Source organism: Curcuma longa, unplaced genomic scaffold, assembly GCF_044706935.1.
Source record: "Curcuma longa cultivar G26 ecotype Majalengka, Jawa Barat unplaced genomic scaffold, ITB_CL_G26_1.1 contig_23106, whole genome shotgun sequence".
In the NCBI taxonomy this organism is placed as follows: domain Eukaryota; kingdom Viridiplantae; phylum Streptophyta; class Magnoliopsida; order Zingiberales; family Zingiberaceae; genus Curcuma; species Curcuma longa.
In genome coordinates, this window is record NW_027432081.1 from 23,419 (window position 1) to 48,102 (window position 24,684).

The 24,684-nt window shown below is 35.7% G+C and overlaps 2 protein-coding genes and 1 pseudogene across 3 annotated transcripts; all 3 read left to right on the forward strand.

The window, feature by feature from the left end:
- The first annotated feature begins 8,516 nt into the window (after positions 1 to 8,516).
- On the forward strand, positions 8,517 to 10,181 carry LOC141818053 (putative inorganic phosphate transporter 1-8; annotated as a pseudogene).
- Positions 10,182 to 10,895: 714 nt separating this feature from the next.
- On the forward strand, positions 10,896 to 18,698 carry LOC141818055 (OVARIAN TUMOR DOMAIN-containing deubiquitinating enzyme 12-like). Of its 2 annotated transcripts, none has more exons than XM_074705644.1 (11): positions 10,896 to 11,166; positions 12,388 to 12,822; positions 12,896 to 13,065; positions 13,627 to 13,700; positions 14,083 to 14,137; positions 15,168 to 15,242; positions 15,337 to 15,410; positions 15,511 to 15,559; positions 17,477 to 17,564; positions 18,166 to 18,222; positions 18,378 to 18,698. In XM_074705644.1, exons 2-11 carry the CDS (start codon positions 12,495 to 12,497, stop codon positions 18,437 to 18,439), a joined length of 1,032 nt encoding a protein of 343 aa, XP_074561745.1. In that variant the 5' UTR covers positions 10,896 to 11,166; positions 12,388 to 12,494; the 3' UTR covers positions 18,440 to 18,698. The 2 variants fall into 2 exon arrangements, with proteins under 2 accessions (XP_074561745.1, XP_074561746.1); XM_074705645.1 differs by having other exon boundaries at positions 10,898 to 11,166; positions 17,480 to 17,564.
- A 4,393-nt stretch (positions 18,699 to 23,091) lies between these two features.
- On the forward strand, positions 23,092 to 24,450 carry LOC141818057 (transcription factor MYB87-like). Its single transcript, XM_074705647.1, has 3 exons — positions 23,092 to 23,263; positions 23,365 to 23,494; positions 23,583 to 24,450. Exons 1-3 carry the CDS (start codon positions 23,128 to 23,130, stop codon positions 24,091 to 24,093), a joined length of 777 nt encoding a protein of 258 aa, XP_074561748.1. The 5' UTR covers positions 23,092 to 23,127; the 3' UTR covers positions 24,094 to 24,450.
- Positions 24,451 to 24,684: the final 234 nt, after the last annotated feature.

Sequence of the window (24,684 nt, forward strand, 5' to 3'; positions counted from 1 at the left end):
TTCGAATTACTATAAATTTTTTTTATAATTCTTTTTTTTATCATTAAATGATTATTAATCAGATTTAACGATTAATTCGCGATAAAAAATTCAATCACTAAATGTGATTAATTTCGATTAATTCAATTCGATTCGATTTTAATCAAATATTCAGCCCTAATAATAAACATGTTCATTAATTAGAATATAATCATATATATATATATATATATATATATATATATATATATATATATGTCTGATATCCTGCGCGACGCCCCCGCGCGACCCCGCTGCATGACCAGCTGATCCCTCGTCGTTCATCGCCGTCCGGTCACCGCTGGCAGCCATCCCGGGCTTGTTGGAAGCGCAACTCAATGACGCACACACCAACATCGGATTCCGGCCGGATTAGGTCGAAATCTGGCTGAAATTCCAGCTGAAATAGAGCAGAACCGTCTGGCGATAATTTTGTCGGAATCCGGTCGAATTCCGACTGAATCGGGGCCGGACTCCGACCGCGGTCGACGCGCCCGGCGCTGGCGCGTCGACCGCGGCCAGAGTCCGGCCCCGATTAGGCCGGAATCCGGCCGAAATCGTCGGCAGACACTGGCGGCCGATTTCCTCGGAATCTGGTCGAAATCGGCCAACAGTATCTATTGGCCGATTTCGGTCAGAATTCGGCCGGATTCTTGCCGAATCGGGGCCGGACTCTGACACCCTATAGACCGCCGGCGAGTTGCGGTTCCAACGGGCCTGGTCCGGCGGCAATCGGTGGTCGGACGGCGATGAACGGGCGGCGAGAAGCGGCGGAGGTCCGAGGAGAAACACTATGCAATTGTGATTTTTCGACGGCGTGTGTTGATTGCGATCGGGTGTGGACGACGTTGATCGATCGCGCACGGGGGCATATTTTTTTCATCGCGCAGTATATCAAATATATATATATATATATATATATATATATTATATAATAGTTAGGAAACACCAAAATATGAGAAAATTATTGTAATATATAGCTACGGGATAAATATTGTTCAATAGGTCTCATTAAAATTATCTTTTATTAATTAATGCATGAAAGTAGTATGTTTTAATTTATTTAAAAAATAAATAAATTTCTGAACTTTCCCTTTGACAAATTCTACGCATAATTAATTCCACCTTAACGTCGATATATAATATCTAAATATCTATAATATAAATTAATCGGTTCGGATAAGACAATAGCACTCGTCGTCCAAAGAAAAGTATTAAAAATGATAACAAGATCAAAGGAGCCGCCTTCCCGATCAAGGTAAAGAGGAAAGGAGCCGCCTTCCCGATCCGTGATTCCGGCCGCCGCCGGCCAAATCGGGGCCGGAAACCGGACCTCACCGGACCGCCGGTGAGTTGGCCGTCCATCGGGCCTGGTCTGGCGGCCGTTGGTGGCCGGACGGCGTTCCGATGCCGGCGGGAACATCAACTGGTTCGGCGAAGACATACTGTGCATTTCCAAAAATGGACGGTTCAGATCGGCGCGCGATCGGGATGAACGGTTGATCTGCAGTCGCGCACAGACGCTCAGGGAGGAGGCGCCCAGGATAGCATTTCTATATATATATATATATATATATATATATATATAGAGTTCGTCTACGCTGAGCACCCATTCCTACGCACCCGTGAGCACCGACCGCCGACCTCCACGCGCTTCTGCCGTCCGTTCATCGCCGTCCGACCACCGATCACTGCCGGACCGGACCCGTTGGAACCGCAACTCGCCGGCGCATATTCCGGCATCGAATTCTGGCCGGATTGGGCCGGAATCCGGCCGGAATTCCGGCCGAAACAAGGCAACAGTGCCTGGCGCCACTGTCGGCCGGAATCCGGCCGATTTCGGTCGGAATCGGACAACAGTGTCTGTTGGCCGATTCCGGCCGAAATCCGGCCGGATTCCGGCCAAATCGCGGCCGGAATCCAGCCACCGCCGGACCGCCGGCGAGTTGCGGTTCCAACGGGCCCGGTCCGGCGGCCGACGGTGGTCGGACGGCGATGAACGGGCGGCGAGAAGCGGCGGAGGTCCGAGGAGAAACACTGTGCAAGGGACGGCTGAGATTGAACGCGCGATCGGATGAACGGTCGGGATTCCGGTGCTCACGGGTGCTCAGGACGACGGTGCTCAGGATAGCCGTTTCGTATATATATATATATATATATATATATATATATATATATATATATATATATATTCAGATGAACGAAAAATAAATAAATAGTCTGTTTGTTTAATTTACTGAAATTAAGGATCATGTAATAATGACAATCGCTCTACCGTCTTATAAACAAGCTAGGTCGAGAGAAAGCAAGCATCAACTATCAGGCCACCACCCTATCTTGGTAATTAAATTAAATACTGCTAGCTGTTTATTATTTATTTAGTATGCATGCATGTGAAATATATATATTCATCTATCAGTTGTTTATTTTCTACTTATATATATTTCAAATTAATTAAATAGTTGTCCTTTGTCTTTTTTTTCCCACTGAAAATCCTTTATCCAGCGGAAATGAAACTACAATTAATGCATTGCAGAAACAAGAGGAATTGATTTTATTTTCTTTTTTTTCAATGTTAACTAATCTTGTGTATCGATCAATTATATGTTTACTAGTTAGTTGGTAATTGCACGTATACGTTCCTAGTTTCGCATAATAAAATCCTGTTTACGTACATTTGAATATATACTTACATTTTGTTTGCAAATCTTAATTCTATTCAAGGAATTACTGATGCTGTTCCAGAAGGAATTATCCCTCCCATTATCACTGATTCACTGGTAATGTTAACTATTGCTTAATTACCGTTGTGGATCCGATCCTTCACTTTTTTTAAATGTGTTTAATTAATATTGTCGATCAGGAAATAACACCGGATGTAGCAAGTTCGTTCTTAAGAAACGACCCAGCACATTTTTCCAAACCTTTTAAATCAGAATTATATTTGTCCATGTCCTAGCAACAAAAATTAATTAGAAGATAAAGAACTTCTACATTGATGTAAGATGAGATCGTAATTAAGTATTTTATATATTTTTTTATCTGTAACGTTTTGAAAAAGATATTTGATATTTTGTTTTTTTTTTCTTTACAGAAATACAGAAGAAGAATTGAAGGTCCGTCAAAATTAAGATTGCTTCAACTTAATCAATGTGTTATTCTGAGTTTAACAGTGGGGATAGAACTTAATGGTGGAGATATTCATGTGGTGTTTATTTCTATGTTAATAAGTAGTTGTCTATGTGCAATTTTTACTTCATAAAAGTTTTTCGTTATGCATCATAAATTTCATATTAGTTTGTTCTTCCTCAAATTTATATTTCCTAAGAAATACAAAGACATTATATTTGTGTTAGGACTCGTAAGAGCTAGAAGGCAAGAGAGTCAATAGTTTTGATTACTTCGTATTGCCTTGATTCAAACTTGAAGCTACATGCACAACACCGTTGATTTTACTTGGTTCGTCTCCTCCAAAGATGATTACATTGAAGGCCTAGTATTCAACTAATTCTTCCACTATCCTTTTATTTAAGATACCTCACAGAGACCGGAGAAGTCTCTTACAATCTATTCTTGATTAAGATGCAAACAAATAAAAAGATAATTAAATGAAAATTGAAATACAATTTAAACTAACAAGTTTACACATTGAACTCGACATTGCTTACTATTAATCGCTTTATTTTGCCTTTTGTTGGTCAAGAAATACACTAGCACTTTACTTCAAAGCCTAAGTATCGGCTCTTTTCACATAATCTGACCACCATTAGTTGATTGCTATAAAACCCTACAGTCAACTTAGAACCTTTTGTACTCATAAATAGTGCCACCAATCGATTGTTACAACTTAGCAATCAACTGATAGCCTGTGGTTGAACTATCTGGTTGAGTTGAGAACATGCTATTTGCTCAAACAGCTCCAGCAGTCAAATGTTGAAATCCAACAATTGATTGCTAGACTCCAATTAGACTAGATGGTTGAGTTAGGAGTGTTCTATTTGTTGTTATAGTGCAAGGTCGATTGTTGGATTCCAATAGTTGACTGGTAGACAACAATTGAACCAGATAGTTGAGCACCACAGTGCAAGTAATCAATTATTACGTTACAATAATTAATTATTATGTTTCAGCAATCAATTACTGGATTCCAATAAATCCTCTTTGCTCTCTCAAATCTTGAATTTAGAGTTTTAAGATTTATGAATTGATTGTCACTTTCTAGCAATTGATTTATACTTGTGTTTTAACCTTTTAAAAGTTTAAATTTAATCTTGCTTGGTATCTAGTTGATCTCAACTTATTAGAACTTCCTTTGCCGAGTAATTTCATTAACCTTGATTTGTTGGGATCTTCCGTTGTCCAACATCCGATCAACCTTGACTTTTGAAGTTTCACAAGCCTATTATTTGGTCATCCTTTGTTGGTGCAATCGACCTCAGGTTAAAATTAACTGGGTTGACCAAGCTCGAGTTGGATTTCAATGTTAGATCAATATATTTGTTTGATGTCAAGTAGGTCAAGGTTAACTGAAAATTTGACGGTAGATCAGACACTAAACACTTAGTGATTGAAGTCCAATGGAAAGTTAGCAAGAGGAAAGTCTAAGTGAGTCAAAGTTGATCGGGCACTTGATGATTGAAAGTCTAAGTAGGTCAAGGTAGACTGGACACTTAGCACGAGATGAAAAATCTAAGTGGATCATGGAAGATTGAACACTTGATTATAAGGGAAGCCTCAGTAGGTCACGGATGACTAATGTTCGACAGAGGAAGTGTTAAAGTCAATCGGATACCAGACAAGATGTGAATTAAGCCTTGAAAAGGCTGAAATTAGGATTAGTAATCTATTGTGAGGGTTTATCAATCGATTGGCAAACCCTAAATCTAGAATTTTAATTAGACTTGTTTATGGGCAATCAATTGGTATCAAGCAATCGATTGCTCAACCTTGACCAACTAACACAAGAATCCAGAATAGATTGATGGGGTTAATCAATCGATTAGTGTCAAGCAATCGATTGATACAATCGATTGCTCGACCTTGGCTAGCGAATAGAAGGGTTCGAAATCAATTGGACAGTTCAACTGGAAGCTACCAATCGATTCGTGCAATTGATTGATCAAGAAAAATAATCGTTCTGCAGGTTTAAATAGTCAAATCCGACATCCCAAATACCTAAAACCTAGTTGCTCTTAACTCAATTTCGCCTAGTTCTTCTCTTCTCTCTCAAAACAACTACGCTTTGATATGTAAGTTAATCATGTGAAATTGTTGAAGTGATAGATTTCATCTTTTTGCTACCATTGTAAATTAAGTTAATCATATTCAAACTTATATTGAATTTATTCAACCTTATTTATTATTAAGCATCTTGTTTTTTATGAAACTCAAATTAAATCAAATTGATATTATTTTTAAAAAATATATATATTATAAATAGTTAAAGTGAGACCGCAAATAGGGCTGATGGCTGGGATGAGAATTGTTAGTTAATTAATTTTAAAATAACTACTCTTGGATGAGCTAGCGTACTCGTGCACGTACAACAATTTATATATATAATTGGGAGGCCAATCAAGCGCATGTCCCCATAATTTGCAGCACCGCCACCGCGGCGATGGAGCGCACCCGAATGCTGTAGCCGATCGAGGCTGCGTCTGACGGCGATCCACTAAATAGCTAGCTAGGGCCTAGGGGTGGTAAATTAAAACAGCTCATCGCTAGGGCAAAATAAAAAATAAAAAATAAAAAATAAAAAATAAAAAAAAGGGGGGAAATGAAGGGGGTATATATATATATATTCAAATTCGTGATCGAAATTTAATCGGTTGCTATTTAGCGATCGAAGTTAAAATTCGGTCATTAAATTAGCGATCGAATTTTAATCGGTCGTTAACTCCGTCGTTATTTGTGAGTATTTTTGTAGTGGAAGAGGAGGGAATCTTCTGCTGCAACCGCTCCTACGACGGAATGCTGCTCGGCGATAGGCGACGACGTCTGTTGTCGTTAGCAGATAGGGGTATATATATTATTCTCTCTCCTCCCCTCCGTTGCTCCTGCTCCTCCTGTACAAAGAGGAGGCGACGGCGTCTGTTGTGGATAGAGGAGGCGACGGCGTATATGCAACCAAATACCAAACTTATTACGTGGTTGTGAGTTGTTTGTTGAAATCTCTTTGGTTGAAATTTGGTGCCTACTGTGACATGTCTTCTATCTTGATAGCTTTACTTGCTCTGCCAGCTGATAACTGGTTGAATGAATTTGATAAGAACTGCTTGTTTAGGTTAGTGTCTCCCCAAATGAAGTCCGGTGAAAAGAAAGATTTGTTTGTAGAGAATTACAAAGTCTGTCAAGAAAAGAAGCAACACAATATTAGCAATGGCAGCTTGCAAAACTCTGACATCATAACACTAGAGAATAATTAGCAAAACCTGAAGCTACAGCTTGTGATGGTGCGCTAGCAAAATTTTAGTAGCCTACTTTGCCTATGAGATGTTATTTTCACTGTGACCATTTTTATTTGTTTCTAATCTCTGTGTTCAGTGAGTAATAGATTTCTATTCCTTTCTGATCAGTCCTTGGTAGTGGTGATTTGGAATGTAACATGGAAGGAAAAGGATGAGGACGGGCATGATGTGATGTGGTGTCCATACAGGAAAAGGATATGTCCCTCAACTCAAAGAGAGGTGTATTGATGATTTTAATTACTCGTGCTGTGAATTTTAGAGTGGTTCAAGAATTTTCATGTTTGATGTGAATTTTAGGGTGGCTTAAAAGTAGTTTGAGTAGAGTGTGGGATCTTTTAGACAGAAAAAACAAGATGAGTGGTGTGTTCTTTTATATATATATTTTTTAAACTGAAAGTTCTTTTAATCGTATGAATAAAATGGGCGCTCTTTTGTTTTTCTTATGCCCTAAAGATTCACATTTCCTTATGCAAATCTTGATCTCAATCACTTAATGTGGAATTATTCATCTCTTTTGGGTGGAAACCTGCAAATCTGAGTTCCAATTTTTGTTGCATGTGATCTTCTGTTCATCTAGCCACATCTGCACAGTTCACTCCGTTCCATGTTTTGTTTCAGAGATCACTCTTCCTTGAATTGGTTAGCACAAACTTGGCATTTGTTGAAACGCGCGTGCTCAGTATCAAGCATGGCGCAGAGATCACAACCGCAGCAGCTCCAAGAGTTAAGCGCCCTTGGACGCTGCGAAGACGCATGCAATAATACCACTTCATGGCCATTGTCATCGCGGGCATGGGCCTCTTTACCGATGCCTACTACCTTTTCTGCGCGCATTCTCTCGTCACCAAGCTAGCTCCTCCGCCGCGTCTGTTACTGATGCGGTGGATAGGAAAACTCACACGTGGTAAGGTCACGACAGGATTCAAGTTTAGATGAGGTCAGAAGTAGTAAACTTTAGACGAGGTGAAAGTCAAATTTAGGTAGATGTCAAAATGCATGGTCATTCGACCTCTCTCACTCAGCCACTTACTCTTTCATTTCAGTTATCCGACTACTTTCAAACTCGACCATTAGATTGCTTTTAAATTTGGTCACTTGACCTCTCCATCTCGGCCATCTCGGCCACCCAGACTGTTTCCAAAATCGATCATCCTATTGCTTTCATAATAGAGCACTCGACTATTTCCAAATTCAGTCACTTGACCTTTCCGATTCAACCACGAGACTCTTCCAGACTCAGCCACTAAATTACTTTCAGATTCAGTCACTTGATCTCTCTGACTCACCACCCGATTGCTTCCATACTAGATCACTCTACTCTACTGCTTTAACTTGACAACTCGAATCCTTTAATTCAGCCGCCTTAGCTCAGCTTGGTCACTCCTAAAACAGAGAACACACTTGTGCCGACAATGATTACGAATATTCCACAACACATAACATTCAATGAATGGAGAAGTCATCAACAACCGTCTAATCTAATTCCCTAGATGTTTTTAATTAACCATACGACATTCAATGAATGAAAAAACCATTAACGACGGTCGGATCTAATCCCCTCATAAATTTTAACATGAAAGATATTTTTTTGACAGTTATATAAATCCTAAATAAGATACGTACAATTATATGACATTCAATGCATGAAGAAATTATTAATGAACTATCGAATCTAGTCCCCTCATAAACTCTAATATGGAAGATAATTTTTTGACAGTTATATAAAATCTAAAGAAGATACATGTAATGGTCTGCAATATGAGCTCACAAACTATCTTCTTCTTCTCCATCAAGCTCTCGCTTACTTTCTAACTCTTCATACCTCAAGTATTTCTAACTTGAATATTGGAGTGGCCGCGCCGAGCTTTGTCATGACGTCCGTTCTCACCCTCAATTGAGTATTATAGATATTCCCGACGTCCACTTGATATTCCCGGCATCAGTCTCATCGTCAAAGTCAACAACCTCGCTCTCTCAACAGCTGCCTTCTGCTGACTCGTCAGTTCCCAATCTTAGATAGGAACAACTACCATGTCGATGCTCTCCCTGCTCGTCACCAACCTCCTCAAGGTGGAGGTGGAAATTGCGAAGGAGCAAACAAGGGTGGAACGCATTACATCGAACAACTTCAAGCTATTCTCAAATTAAAGGAGTTCCTCCACTGCCATGGGCTGCACCTGCTGCCTTGCTGGGTGCTGCCTCCCCTTGGTTCCTTCTCGAAATCGCCTTCTACACCTAGAACTTGTTCCAAAAGGACATCTTCAGCGCCGTTGAGGTTTACTGCATCGCGTTGGTGCAAACCCTAGTCATACTCTGCAGCACCGTGCCGAGCTATTGGTTCACAGTGCACTCATCGATGTGCTTGGCCGTTTCGTGATCCAGGGTGCTAGGATTCTTCGTGATGATTACCTTCATGCTTGGCCTCACGGTACCCTACCGCCATTAGACCACAGTCGGGAACCACGCCGATTTCATCCAATAGCGTAGTCAGAGTTTTCGTTGAGCAAATAAATTTTTTTAAAAATTTACATTTTACTTCACAACTACCCATAATAAATTTTAAAAATTATATTTCATAATTATAATACATCGATACTTTCAAAATCAAATTATCCAATATTAAAAACTCAAAAATATTTAAAAAATATAAATTTATATTTTTAAAAATTTCAAACATTAGTGTAAATCAATTTCATCCTCCAAAAGTCTAAATTTTAAATTTAAAGAATTGAAGACAAACTTAGATTTAAAAATTTTAATTTTGACTTTTAGTTCTTGTTGAAATAACGATCTGTTGATCAGCAAAATTATTTTCTTTAACATTTATTCACGAACACAACACAATTCAATTAATTAATCAAAGTTTAAAATTTTCAATTCTTATAAATATTTAAAAATCAAATCAACAATTAAAAAATAAATTGAAATTTCACTTCCACTCATTGCACATCATAACTTTCAAAATCATATTATAGGTATTGAAATCGAGCCTAAACTTTATAATTTTTGCTAATAAAAACTTAAGATGATAGCAAAAAACTGTCATATAACCTGCAAGAAAAGAAAACTGACAAGCTTATTTTAAATTATGATATTCCCTTGCAAAAATGATATCAATAGATAATTTAGGTTGAAGTGTTTTTAAATATATGATAAATTTTAAATTTTTAACGATGATAATGATTTGGTAGATTATTTTGATAGAAAAAAATAAAAAATAAAATGAATATGAATTAGATATATATTATACATATATAATATTAATTATTAGAAAAAATATGCGACCTCGCTGGGCTACGCCAATGGTTTCCGTTTCATCTTCGCTAATTTTGGGCCCAACAGAATGACCTTCATCGTGCCGGCGGAAAGCTTCCCAGCGAGGCTGAGGTCGACGCGCCGCGGTATCCCGGCAGCGGCGTGAAAACTGGGGGCGATGGTGGGGGCGTTCGGGTTCCTGTACCTGGTGAAGAGCCCAGACCCCGCGAAGACTGACGAGGGCACGAGGGGTACCCGCATAGGATCTGGGTGAGGAAATCGTTGTTCCTGCTCGCAGGCTGCAACCTGCTAGGGATGGCGTTCTCCTTTCTCGTGCCAGAATCGAAAGGGAGGTCGCTGGAGGAGATCTCCGGCGAGAACAAACTGGAGGAGGCCGCGGCAGCTGGTTATAGCAACATGAACGTCCTGGTGTCAGTATAGGACTGATTATGATTGATAGATAGGGTATCACATCTGTTGTCCAATTTGCTCCTTTTTTTTCTCTTAATATCCAACACGTTCATGTTGATTGCGACTGAGAAATTGGTTCGAGATGGTTAATGAAAATGTAATTGTTTTGTTCGACAAATTTTAGAACAAGTAGGAATGAGAACTATTTTTTTTAAAAAAATAATTTTAATGGTTGTTGAGATTATTTTAATCAAATGAAGAATCAAATATAAAGCCTTTAAATTGAAATCGTACATTTGAGTTAAATATAATGAGTTGAAATAAAACAATAGTAAAATCCATTTTTTTTTTTCAATTATATTTTCCCATCTGAATTTTCAAGTTTAGGAATTAAAGTGACGCATCTCGGATTAAAGTCTGAACCGGTCGGGTCTGACCAAACTCGTCCGTTGCGATCAGAATTTAATTACACAGACGACGGTGCTTGAAAGCCGGTTCGGTCAGCGTGGGGCCGCTCGTCCTCACGCGAACGGCGAATCCCTGGCCGTCGAAGGGCGAGCGCAGGGTGACAACTAGCCTCCGGAATCGGCCAGCGGCGGCGGGCCCGTGGCTGACAGCCGTCAGACGGTGGTGGAGGTAAGGCGGAGATTCCCCCCGTGATAGAAGCAAACAGAGCGCGGCAGCAGCGCTCTCCTCCTCCCGAAGCAGGCAGGCAGGCAGGCACCCGCCGTCCTGCTAATTATTCCAATCGACGGTCACGATCGGGTACGTCGCCGCATCGACGGCGAACCATTCGCCTCCGTAAAAATAAAAAGGAGCCTGCGGCCGCACCGCATCAATTGGGCTTATTTAGCCCGTGACGTCCGCAAGATTCCTCCCTCCCTCCCCTCTCTCTCTCTATCTCCTCGTCGTCTTGTCTATCAATTGCCGTTTCGGTAGCTCGCTTCCTTTTTTTTCCTTCGTGGCGACGCGGAGCCGCTCACTTCGATCTGTTCTCTGCTCGCTCCGATCTCATGTAAGTTGTAGCGAACGATGGCGATCTGATTGAATTTTTGCACGATCTTACATAAAACGATCGATTGTGGATTTGGGTTTATGCATTTTATTTGTCAGCCTACCTTTAGTTTGGTTTTCTCTTTTGCGATTGATCTTAATGCCGTATCGATCTTTCTTTTTTTGTGATTGAGAATTCATTTGGATCAGATTTCCGCGTGTGTTTCCCTTCTTCGGTACTATCACAATCGACCGGCATTTGGCACGTACAACATGATTTTGTCAGGTTTAGTGATTCTTCAGTTGAAATTTTCTTCGATTTTATCGTGTCCTGTCGAATGAAACTTCTGGTGTAAGATGAACTTGTTGGAGAGTCATTCCTGTTTAGAATGCTTTCCGTGCCCTCGCTGCGCTTTTGTACTTGCTCCACACTCTTTAGTCACTTTCTCTGGTCGTATCGATGAGATGGACCTAGGAACACAGAATGTGGATGATAGCAACAGTGAAGTTTCAACTACTAGACTTGTGTATTGGCAATGGGCACACGGAAAGTTATCTGTTTGATAAGTTGTAATTGATGGGGACTTTGGAGTACAATTATTATTTTTAAAGAAAAAACAAGTTGATTAATTATTTCTAAGTTAACAACCAATTTCGATTGGGGAAATTTCTATGAGGCTGTACAAATTCAATGATTATTTATGGATGAAAAAAATGAACTTAATGGACCCTTTTCGCTGATTATTTGCACTGGCATGACACGCTGATTATTTATGGCTTCTACCTAGGTAATTTTATTGAATTTTTATTTTTACTTGCACTGAAATGAACTTTTTTTTCTTCCATTTCAATGCATTGATACCGATAGAATATTAAAAAATGGAAGTCTGGTTTCGTTGTCTAGTGAGCATGGCACCTCGTATTTAAATGGAGACTTCCTTCCCAGTTCTGAAAATTGATATTGCTAGAATATTAAAATTGCCAAACCACTTTAGTCTGGTAAATAAAATATCAAACTTTTATTTGCATGAACAAGTCAACATGACACCTTCAAGACTAAATGGAGATTTCTTTTCCAATTCTATGAATTGATACTGCTGGAACAGTAAAATGTCACATTATTCTTTTTTAAAAAACAATTTTCTATTCTTAGATGAGTTAATTTCATTTGATAACTTAGTCTGATTCATTTCTGACTGGTAAGATGTTTGCATATTAACAACAGATTCTCATGCATTTTCAGCTGAGGCAGTTTCATATTATGGGTAGAAATTTCCAGAGATTGACACCACTTTATTAGGTGTCATATCAGAACAATTTCCACTGACAGATAGTAAATACTCATATCCGATGATTATGCACGAGCAAGATTCTGAAATTCATCGCTGGGGTTTTGACTTTCTTAATTGCGATCTGTTTTCTGTTTCTCCATATTGTGGAGTCAACACCCAACAGGATTCTGACTTCTATGATAATAGTTATGTTGGACATGTTGGCATTGGTACAGAATGTACAACCATTGAGAACGATGAGATTATTGCACATGCTCTTCAAGAAGAACTTTCTCAACTAGCTGTTGCTGAAGCTTCAGGCTCTACGCATGAAGAAGAAGAATGCTTGCAAGTATCAGTTCTTACACAAGATTGGTTTATTCCCTGTACAAGAAGTTACCTTTCAGGTTAGAGGATGATTTTATTGCTGGTGATGATGTATTATACAAACTTGCCATGATGATTTTCATCCTTAATCAGGGAATGAGGGTAATCATGATGAGGGGGATGATACTGAAGCCTCCAGCTCATGTTCTAGTCCTGGCAAAATTTCTTACGAAGAGGAGCAATGGACATTAGAATTAACTGATGATTATTCGGAAATTGATGGTGAAGTTGGTAAAAGGTTGAATCAAATGGTCTCAATTCCTGTAAGTTACATAGTTTATATCATTTAAATAGTCATCTTGTCATCTCTAGTTAATAATCAAGTAAATTTAAAGAAGCATTAAACTGAGAATAACTATCATTAGTGTGCACCTTATGATTGCTTTGTTTTCATCCTTCCTGAATTCAAGGGTGTGATTTCACAAATGCAAATGCAAAAGTGAAATTTCAATCGCAGTCTATTAAATAGCAAAAAAAAAAACTACAGAATGGATTAACACTCAGATACTTGAACCTAATTACAGTGAAAATAAAGTCCGATAATGAAATTTATGTTGATAATTCTTTAGATAGCATTTGCTCAATATTTAGTTACAGATCTTTAGTCACTATGGTATTTGAATTCTGGGTCTGTACTATTTCTTTGACTGATTGTACCAGTGGTATGCTTCCACTAATGGTTGCCTCTTTTTGTTGATTTTTTTATTTGTTAAGCGTTGGTTATTTTCCATGAAAGAAATCAAACATTATGTGGACATTAAGTTGTCATTTTCCTCTTTTCCTTGTTATAAACCTTCATATTCATCGAAGCTTGGCTTTTTCAGCATGTTCCTAGAATTAATGGTGAAATTCCTTCAGTTGATGAAGCCACTTCAGATCATCAAAGGCTTATAGACAGGTACTGAGTGTTCACATTTGAAACAATACTTAGATGTATCTCTTAACATTAGCCAACAAACTATATCTGTCAATTTACCTTATGATAATGTATCAAAAATTAAGTCCGAGTGCTCAAGTGAACCATTTGATGGTAGGAGCTTGCATCTTAAGTATTCATATAAAAATAAACTCACTTTGCAGCAATTATTGCTGGAGTAGTCCTTTGAGATTTATTTGTAGTATTCAAAACTAAGGTAGAACTTTCAATAATCTTTTCCATTTTTCAGGGAAGATCAGCTTTATTTAACTACTAGATTTTCATGCACAGTTCCTGTAACATCATATTCTAACATTTTTTTCTCTTATTCCTTGGTTGTTTTATTTATTTTTTTTAATTTCAGGTTACTCATGTATGATTTAGTTGAGCTGAAGGTCCAAGGAGATGGAAACTGTCAGGTCAGTCCTGGAGTCATTCATAGTTTTATTGTAATTGCAGTTGACTGGAACCATTTTTTATGTATATTCTTTTTCATTTTTCGGGTTAACCTGGTAGGCAACTTAGCAACAGGGGCAGTTACATATGTAGCCATTAAATTATATTACAAGGAGACTTTAGGATGGCTGATTACATGTTCTACTGATTATTATAATCATAGATAAGCACAATAATCTTCTATATGAACTTTGATTGCCTCAGTCCATTGAAGCACAAAATCTATGCTTTTTTTTTTGAAAATCTTTTAACCATTTTTAGCTGCGCATTTTTATCTTATATAGGCAATTTCAGTTCACAAATGATAGCATTTATTTCTTATATCTATCCAATTCATCAACCTCAACAAGCAATGGTTCTATAGCCTATAGCCATTGTTTCTGAAACATTGAAAATTGTTTGAATAACACACAGACAATGTTTCCAATGTAATGCAAGAACTTCATCTAAATAATTGACTTAAGGGACAATATTATGACATCACTTAGAATTCTTTAATTATGCAAGGTTATATTCTTACTCACCAGGATGGTTTCTAGTGTATCTATAAAGAAATACAGATCAGTAAGTTTTAGTTCAGATGATATACCTATCCAAGTTTGAAAGAGTTTAGGGGATTGTGGTACATTTTGATCAACTAAGCTATTCAAGAATAATTTGACAATTAAGATATGCCTGAGGAATTGAGAAAAAAATATTTTACAATGCTAATTGTAGAGTGATCTAGTTGATTGGTCACTCCAAACTTTATGAAATGAGTTAGGAGGAGAATAAGGGATGGAATGGATATTTTTCTAATTTGTTTAGTTTCTTGCTCAAAAGTTCAACCATGGATCTTATTTATTTAATAAGACAATTTATTTAATATTAATGGTTAGCATTCAGCATATATCTTTATTTTCTTACATCCATATAGGGCAATTGCATTTAGTAAAAAGGTATTACTTCCTCCTTTTCAATTGAATTGACATGGTTCAAATCTACATCCTCTAGTTCCGAGCATTATCTGATCAATTCTATCGATCAGCAGAGCACCACAAATTTGTGAGACAGCAAGTTATTAATCAGGTTAACTCTTATTTTTTTAATATTAAGTCCTAGCTGCATTGATCTGCTACATCCTGTTCCAGTGTTTCAATTTGTATGCTCTACCATTTCCCAGCTCAAATCTCATCCCGAGTGCTATGAAGGGTATGTCCCTATGGAGTATGGTGACTATCTCAAGAAATTATCAAAGTATTCTCCCTTGATTAGGCTTATTCTTCAATCCAAAATGTTGTGTAATTATTAGTAGTTCAGTAATAGTAATTTTTATCTCATTTCACTGTCATACCAGAAGTGGAGAGTGGGGTGATCACGTAACTTTACAAGCTGCTGCAGATTCGGTACTCTTTCACTTCCTTTTATGCTATCTTTTCTTCCCTCAGGCTATCAGTTGCTGGGTCTGTTATATCTATTGTTCTTCATCCTTGCATCAGTTTGATTTAGTGACATCCTGACCAAAGTAAGTCATTATTCATTAGTGGGAATGGAAATTTATAGCTTTTGTTTTTGAAATTAAGTATGATGACACTTATGGATCCACTGGCTTGCGATACTAAGTTTTTAAGGTTGTACAAGTAGAATATTTTTGTCTAATGGATTTACTGATGAACTGCGGGACTATTACCATTCAGATAAACCTCTAGTTACATTTTCGGTGTGTAATACAAACCACTTTATGGCAGATGCAGATGCATCTCTCTTGGTTTTTGGAACAATGGAATGATTAAGGTGGAATGCTTCTATTTGTTGCAACCTTTATGTTTCTGTTTGTGCTTTTTTCTTAGTTTATATGAAGCACTATAGGCAAATTTGTTTTAACTTTCAGTATTTTGAACTGAAAAGCCTTTAGGGCATGTTTGGTAAGGGGTAATCAGGCTTGTAATGTAATCAGGATTACATTACAAGATGATTTACTTTGTTTGGTAACGTAATCAGGCTTGTAATGTAATGTAATTGGATTACAAAAGAGGAGCCAAGATATGTAATCTGGATTACAAAGGAAATAGTATGTAATCCAATTACATTACAGATTCTATTTTTATCGTACCAAATATACCCTTCCACTTTATTAATAAAATTAATAATTTTATAAAATCAATAATTTATTAATTATAATTAATAATTAATTATTAATAAACTTAATTAAAATAATTAATAAAAGTATTAATAAAATAATAATTATTAATTATTAAAATAAGTATTAATAATTATAATTAATAAAATAATTAAAAATAATAAAATTATTAATGATTTAAATAAAAATTATTTAGTATTATTATTAATTAATAAAATATTTATTAAATATTTTAATAATTTTTATTTTATAATTTTAATTAATAATTAATTATTAATAAAATTAATTAAAATAATTAATAAAAGTATTAATAAAATAATTATTATTAATTATTAAAATAAGTATTAATAATTATAATTAATAAAATAATAAAATTATTAATAATAATTATTAATAATTTAAATAAAAATTATTTATTTATTATTATTAATTAATAAAATATTTATTAATTATTTTAATAATTTTTATTTTATAATTTTAATTAATTATTATTTAAACTAATTAATTATTTTAAAAATAAAAATAAATAATTAATTATTAATAATTAATTTTAAAAATTAATAGTTAATAATAAATTATTAATTATTAATTAATTTTAATTAGTAATTAATAAATATTTTAATATTTTTTATTTTTTATAATTAATAAAATTATTAAATAATTATTAATTTTATTAATTTTATTAATAATAAAAATTAATAAGTATTAATTATTAATAAAATAATTTAATTTAAAGATAATAAAAATAATCTTTATTATTACATTTATTTTTATTTTATTTTAAAAATTAGGAGGGTATTATTGGTATTTTATAATAATAAAAATTAGATTCCTTACTGAAAATAATGTACACCAAACACTGTAATGTAATCATTCTTGTAATCAAAGATTACATGCATTCCTTCAACCAAACATAGTAATGTAATCAAGATTACATTACATTACATTACATTACATTACATTACAAACTTGATTACATTAGAGTAATTGTTCTATGTATGATAATAATGTTGTCACCCTCCCGTCCTCCGACCTCTCCAAAGCTATGTAATGCAAAGATTTGTCTCGATCTACATAGCTTAGTTGGTCAAGTTTGTTTTTCTTAGTGTAAGTTGGATGACAGAGTTGACTATCTGTTACTTTGATCCCTCTGGTTATAATACTTTCTAATGGTTTTCTTTAGCAGTATGGGGTCAAAATTTTTGTGATAACATCATTCAAGGACACTTGCTACATTGAGATTCTTCCCAGTACTCAGAAGTCCAAGCGAGGTATGTTGCAAATGTCTTCAGTTGGAAGACTCAAGGGAAATTTATTCTCATTTTTGCATAGTTATAAAAACTGGATGAGAAATCAAACTGTAGGTCATTGGTACGCTGATGGAATGATTGATTGGTTAAATTGTAGATTCAGCTTTGAACTTGTCAGGACAAGATAACTAATTGGATCTGCTTTCATAATTAACCTTCTCAATTGCATAATTAGCACAAAAATCATACCCAGTTTAGCAAAATAAACGCATAAAACTCTAGCAAAAATATAACCATCCTAATTTCTCAATGAGCAGTGAACTACGAAGGTGGAGATAGATTAAGAGAATAAGGATGGACGTTTTGGAGATTTGTAAATGATTTATAAAACTATTCCGATTCTTATCTAACCGGTTGAGAGAAAAAACAATTGTTACCTAGGTCATTTACAAGTCCGATCTGATTGAATTAAGGTTAACCAAACAATGGCATATATATGTCTGGAGTTGAACCGGCTGTCCCTGTCTGATTTTCATTTTTTTTTTATTTTATTTGGCGAAAGATTAAGTTTCTGCTTTGTTTGTTTAGAGCGATGCAATTAACGAGTTCTCATCCAATGCAGTAATCTTCTTGAGCTTCTGGGCTGAGGTGCACTACAACTCGATATATCCCGAAGGCGGTAAGTGTTTCGCGTTCAGCAGTATATATATTTCTCTTTTCCCTCACGTACGTAAATATCTATTTAATTAAAAAAGTTAGCTGCATTTCTATAGATCACCCAGAACCGGAAACAAACATCTAATTCTTTCTCTTTTCCTGTTTGGCTCTCTGCAGATCTCCCTGCTTCGGACATAAAGAAGAAGAAAAAATGGTGGCAGTTCAGGAATAAACATTAGATTACCAATACCGTGGCCATCTCTTCCCTGGAAATTGCAATTCAATGACGAAACTGATCAAATCTCCCCGGTGGGTCCGTATCCTTGCTTCACATACTCGCATCTGGTACTCTCTGTTGACGATATCTATCATCTAACTAAACATGCATGCCATTAATCCAGGGAAACGACATTTGTCGGTTCATTATCGCTCTAAAGTAATGCAGTAGCTTATTGCCCATGGGTGCATGTTCACAAACTCCACTTGAAAAAAGCAATAGATATAAAATTATATCATGTTTTTCAAAGTGCTTTCCTTTATTTCTTCTTTTTTTATCTGGGGTTTTATTTCGAAACAGTCAAATTCGGCACTGATTCCACCAAAATCTCAAATTGAACGTTCTTCTGAAAAAGCCCAAAATAAGTTCGTTCTATTTTTAATCCTTCGCTATTTAAAAGAAATTTCATATTTTATATCTCAATAAAATAATTTAAAATTTATTATATGTATTGTATTTAATATGAGACAAGCTTCTTTTGTCCATATATTATTAATTTCTTCTTTGATACAAAATTAGAACGCTAGCAATAACTGTACCACTATCTCTATCTCGTCGCACAACCCTACGATTTCACGATTTTTTTAATTTCTTAGCAATTACAAAACAAACAACTATTAGCATGGGCAAAATGTCACCCAGGCCAATGTGACCTCTGCTTCACGTTGGCCATTCTCAATTTCACAGCTTGAAAATTAAATATATACGTACACAGCTTTGCTACTACTGCTAGACAGGCAATTGAATTTTACCAATATCCCAACTCTCCTATATATATATCACCATATTGATGCTAATAGAAGGAGGGCAATATAATGTTGTAGATGGTAGCTTAAATAAATCCAACGGTATATATGGTGAATCAGGGAACGGATCATTGTTAATTTTCAACAGTGGAATCGATCGGTGCGTGTGTCATCTTTAAAACTGGCTTAGCTTGTTGTTGTATGGCAAAGCCATCTCTGAATATTTGGGCTAGAATAGAAAATATGCTTTGACAACCAAGATGAACAAAACCACGCATTAATTAAACGAGACGGAAAATGAATTAAGAATGCTATGATCACCATATCATGCTAATGCTATATATGATCACCAAATCATAATTCGATAAGTAATTAGAAAGAGTACTGTATTATAATAGTTTTGGACTATTCACACTTTAATTTGATGATTTTAAAGAGATTCTTCACATGTAGTTACGTTGGATCAGCTAGTGTCTTAATTCACACAAGTTTTGTTCATACGTATTAATTACCATAATCACAGAAGATGAAGATGATCTTGTAGTTCTAATACATACTGTTGCATGCATGTATTAACATGTGATGCAAATAAACTAAAGTGATCCTTAATCCTTAATTAAGCCAGCCATAATCATAACTACATATTATAGTGGTAATAATTACACTAAGAATATGATCATTATATATACTTATCATCTAAACATAAATAATGACCTCAATTAATTATATATTAATTATGCATGTGTGAATCCTCCTAACTCTATCCTCCAATCCCTGTAATTGTAGGGTTGAACTCATCTGATCATGAGCTATCAAGTTAGCTGGACATTGAAAACCCTTTTTTTTCCTCACCTGCCATGCACTACCTCATTATGAACAATCTTCTTGAGCTGGCTTCTGCAGCCCTCAAAGGAAACCACAAGTAAAAAAATAATTATACAACGATTATAAATCCTCCATCAGCTAGCATGCATTAATATTAATAATTTCCGGAATCAACTGCAATCGATATCGACACTCAGATCTTAAGTATTACTAGAAGTTCGATTGACACTCTGACTCAAGAAGAGTTTCCGATCTGTCAAAGGCATTCAATTAATGCATTCGTTGTGAAGGGTTGCCTTGCAAGTAATCCAACAAATTGGCATTATTATCATTAATTAGAGGTCAATAATCAGTTAGGTAAATCATTTATCCAAGATAATATATATGCATTTTGGAATACCTATCACATATATATATATATATTCCAAAGTGATTATCAAAATAAGTTTAGATTAGCAAATATATATGTAAACGAGTGTAGGCTCAAATAATACAAATTAAAACGTGTGAAAATTGATCCACCATATATATATATATATATATATATATATATATATATATATATATATATATATCCCATCCATAAAGAAGGGTCATTGATGGTTATCACACTAGCTAGCTAGTTCATCCAACCTACAGTCATAGACCCATTGAATTGGATCTTAATTTCATAAGGCCGGACCACACTCGAACCCCTAACCAATATAAACAAGTTTATTTTAGTAAACGATCGATCGATACATATGCCACTGCCACCTTGCCCCCTTCCCTTGGTTAATTCATTAAAGATTCCACGAGAGACTTTAGGTGATGAACTGAGAGGGTCCCTCTCCATATCAACCTAAACCTACCCTAGATATGCAAGCAACTAGTCACCCCTCTATTTTGACATATTGTAACCCTACCATTATTATTTCTATATGTCTCATAACGTTAAATTTGAGATCAATCCTTTCATTGGACATGCATGCATGCCTAGATTAATTAATATGTGATTCCAACTCACGTTTATTATTTTATGCATGGAATATGCATATAATAGAAAAGTGATTCTTATAAAAAAAACCAAGTGTAGACTTATGTCTCATATATGTTGATTATTAAATGTCATGGTTAGGAATCCATGACAAAACAAAGCTTCTTGTCCTTTCGCCAGCAGTTGCATAATTAATATTGAAATATATAAAATACAAATACGTATATATAGATATATGTATAAGACTTGCACACCTTTAATTAGCTTCTCTAAAAGAAACTAATTAGAAAAACTCATTGAAAAAGACCAATAGATCAGAAACACATATATATATGTGTATGTGTAGTTAGTTAATCAACTTATTCCAAGTTGTATTGGTAAATGAAAATTTGGAATTTCATTTTGACTTGAGTCGTAACTAAGCAGTCTCTTTCTCAGTTTGTCAAGGCAGTAATAGAGACGGATGCAAATTTCCTTGTTATGATGTCGTTTAGGTGGGAAATATTAAGTTTAAACTCATCCTTCTATAATTATGATATTGACCATTATTTCATATATTTAAACGTGGAGCAACGTCAATACTTTTAGGTGAATATATGGATCGATGCTAATTTGCATCGAGAAAAATAAGAGCCTCAGTGTTTAATGTCTAGCTTTTTTTCTCTTCGTTTTAATGCTCTCAATGCAATGATAAATGCCCATCTAGAACTAAACGTCAACTCAAGTATGCTATTTAATTAGTCACCACCTAACAATTTGAAAGATGAAATCCATCAAACTAATCATTATTTATGGCACATGAAAGCTTGTTTAATCAACATGTTTAATTTACTTTACTTTGATAATCCAGAAAAACATATGAATTTAAACTTGGACTGATTATCGATATTGTGCAATAAATGCCTTCTTATTGGAAACGATTGGTCTCCCTATTTTATAGTCATTTTTTACTTTTTTTCACGCTTTCTTTAAAAACATAATTAATGTGTTTACTTTTGAAGCAAAAATATAACTAACTAAAACTTGAATAGTTGAATTACCCTCAATTATATAATGGAAATAAGAAGAAGTTTAATGCAATCTATAGAGAAATAAAGGCACATCTTGTAAAAATTTAAGATACGAGAATGATTAATAAATATATAACAAAAATCTTCCTAAAATGATTCTTTTTGTAAATCTGAGGGAGTAGTGTTATTATATTAGCAAAACTTATAATTAATGCCTCTACAATTAGTATATGCCTATTTGCTTATACTCGAGCTCAATTAAATTATTTTATTGTGCCAATATTCAATAAAATCAAATTATAAGACTTTAAACTGCGACACCTACCTATTAAAACTGTAGTTATTTGAGATTAAGTCTCCATTATATTTTTTGTTCATGTTGGGATTAAATATAAACAAAGTTTAAAGTAAAATGTTATTGTTGCCTATACATTGAGTTGAACTGGTTTCCATTCCTCTATTTTGAAATTATAACCAAGTAGCTACACCTATCTAGGCACATGCATACATTTCTTGAGGCTTTTTCCTAGCATATATATTTACAACTATTCACTTTGGCATGCATCACTTCATTTCAATAGTTCCTTTTATCACATCCTTTACCTAAATATGTAGACAGGGTGGATGGCAACTATGCCTACATTGACACATACAAGTCAGTGATCAGTCATGCAGACGACGGAAGTACACTACCTGATCAAAACCTGAATTCATTGCCATTATCTGTATATCTACTGTTCTTGGTGGAAGAGAAAATACGAGGAGTTAGCTAGGAAGCCAAAATCAAATTAATTAGGTTTTGCTTATCAGAGTTGTATAGGTCCTCTAACAAGTACAGGCTCTTCATACAACCTACCTAGCTCATGCATGGTAAATCTTTTGAAAATGCGACATACACAGTGAAAAATTTAAAAAAAAAATCCATATATATATAATAATAAAATAATTAATGGAAAGAAACTTGACAGGTTATACTTTGACTTGTCGCACACTATATCATGCATATATCCATGCTGTGCCACAGTACGATTCTCTTAAAGCCAAGCTTCCTCTCAACAAATCTAGTGGCAAAGAGAGAGAAGGGAGCCTTACCATGGGAAGGGCACCTTGCTGTGACAAGGCCAAAGTGAAGAAGGGCCCTTGGTCTCCAGAGGAAGACAACCAGCTCAGAGAGTACATAGAGAAGCATGGCACAGGAGGAAATTGGATTGCTCTCCCTCAAAAAGCTGGTAATTATTTATTCACTATATGATCATCATCATCTTCTTCTTCTTCTTGTTCTTGTTCTTGCTGTCGTTTGTGTGTTTGGTGATTGATCTCTAATTTACAGGGTTGAGGAGGTGCGGAAAGAGTTGCAGGCTGAGATGGCTCAACTATTTGAGGCCTAACATAAAGCATGGGGACTTCTCTGATGATGAGGACAGGATCATTTGCAGCCTCTTTGCTAGCATTGGAAGCAGGTGCAAGAAATATACATAAAAATGTGTGTGATTCGATGTATGATCAATTACATGCTTAATTAATTTTGATGAAACGAATGGCATGCAGATGGTCTATCATTGCTTCTCAGCTCCCTGGAAGGACAGACAATGACATCAAGAACTACTGGAACACTAAGCTGAAGAAGAAGCTACTTGGCCTGCCACCATCACACAGAAACAATAAGCAGCTTCATTACCAGATCAAGCAGCAGCAGACGCATGTTTTGCCTACTGCTTCATATATCTCATCTGCAGTAATTACAGAGCTGGATCAGGGGATGCCAGTGCTGCCTTCTCATAGTTTCTTCAGTTCTGCCGTGGATTTCAATCCTGCTTACGTTCCTCAAGGCCCCCAAAATGACTCCATCGGGAGCAGCCTCATCAGTTTCGATCAGCAGAGCTGCTGCAGCTCATCTGATGGCAGCAGCTATGGCCTGTATGAGAGTTTCAGGCAGCTCTTAGGGAGTGCTACTGCTGCTGAGAAGCTGATGCACGGTGGTTTCAACTTTGACTTTGAGGAGGTGAAGCCTCATGATGCATATAATTTGGACTCATGCTTCAGGAACATGTACAACTAGTGAAGCGAAGCTGACTGCTACTACTACTACTGTATAATGACAAGATGAGATTGTATTATTCCTGTTCTTTTTCTTTCTTCTCATTTTTCTTTTTCTTTGCTCTTCTTTTTTTTCTTGGCGTCTGGGGAGTGAGATTATGTGACTTTGACAGTGCAGGTGTGGCATTGAAATGTGGGGTTGTTTAGGGTTGGTCCTTTGATTTCTGACAAGATGTTTGGCATGTGTATGTGTGAGTCCGGTGCTTGTTAAATATATATAGATATATATCATTCATAGGTCTAAATCTGATGTACTGCCTGTGTTTTCAGTACAGTGTGTCGTTGCATGCATTGAGTCATTGGGAGTTGTATAATACGTGCAGGATATTAATTAATTATAATAAATCATGAGATGGCACATGTTGCGCAGTGTATAAACTAAATTGGATGCAAGCAGCGCAGGATGCTTGTCTTGTTTTTCAATTCTTTAATTTATACTCTTTAATTGAGTTTTGGAGCTGAATCTTCTTGGTAAGTAATCAAGTGAAAGTTTTAAATTTTAACTATTGATTGGGTTTTCCATGTAGAACTTATTAATAATTGTTTTGTTACA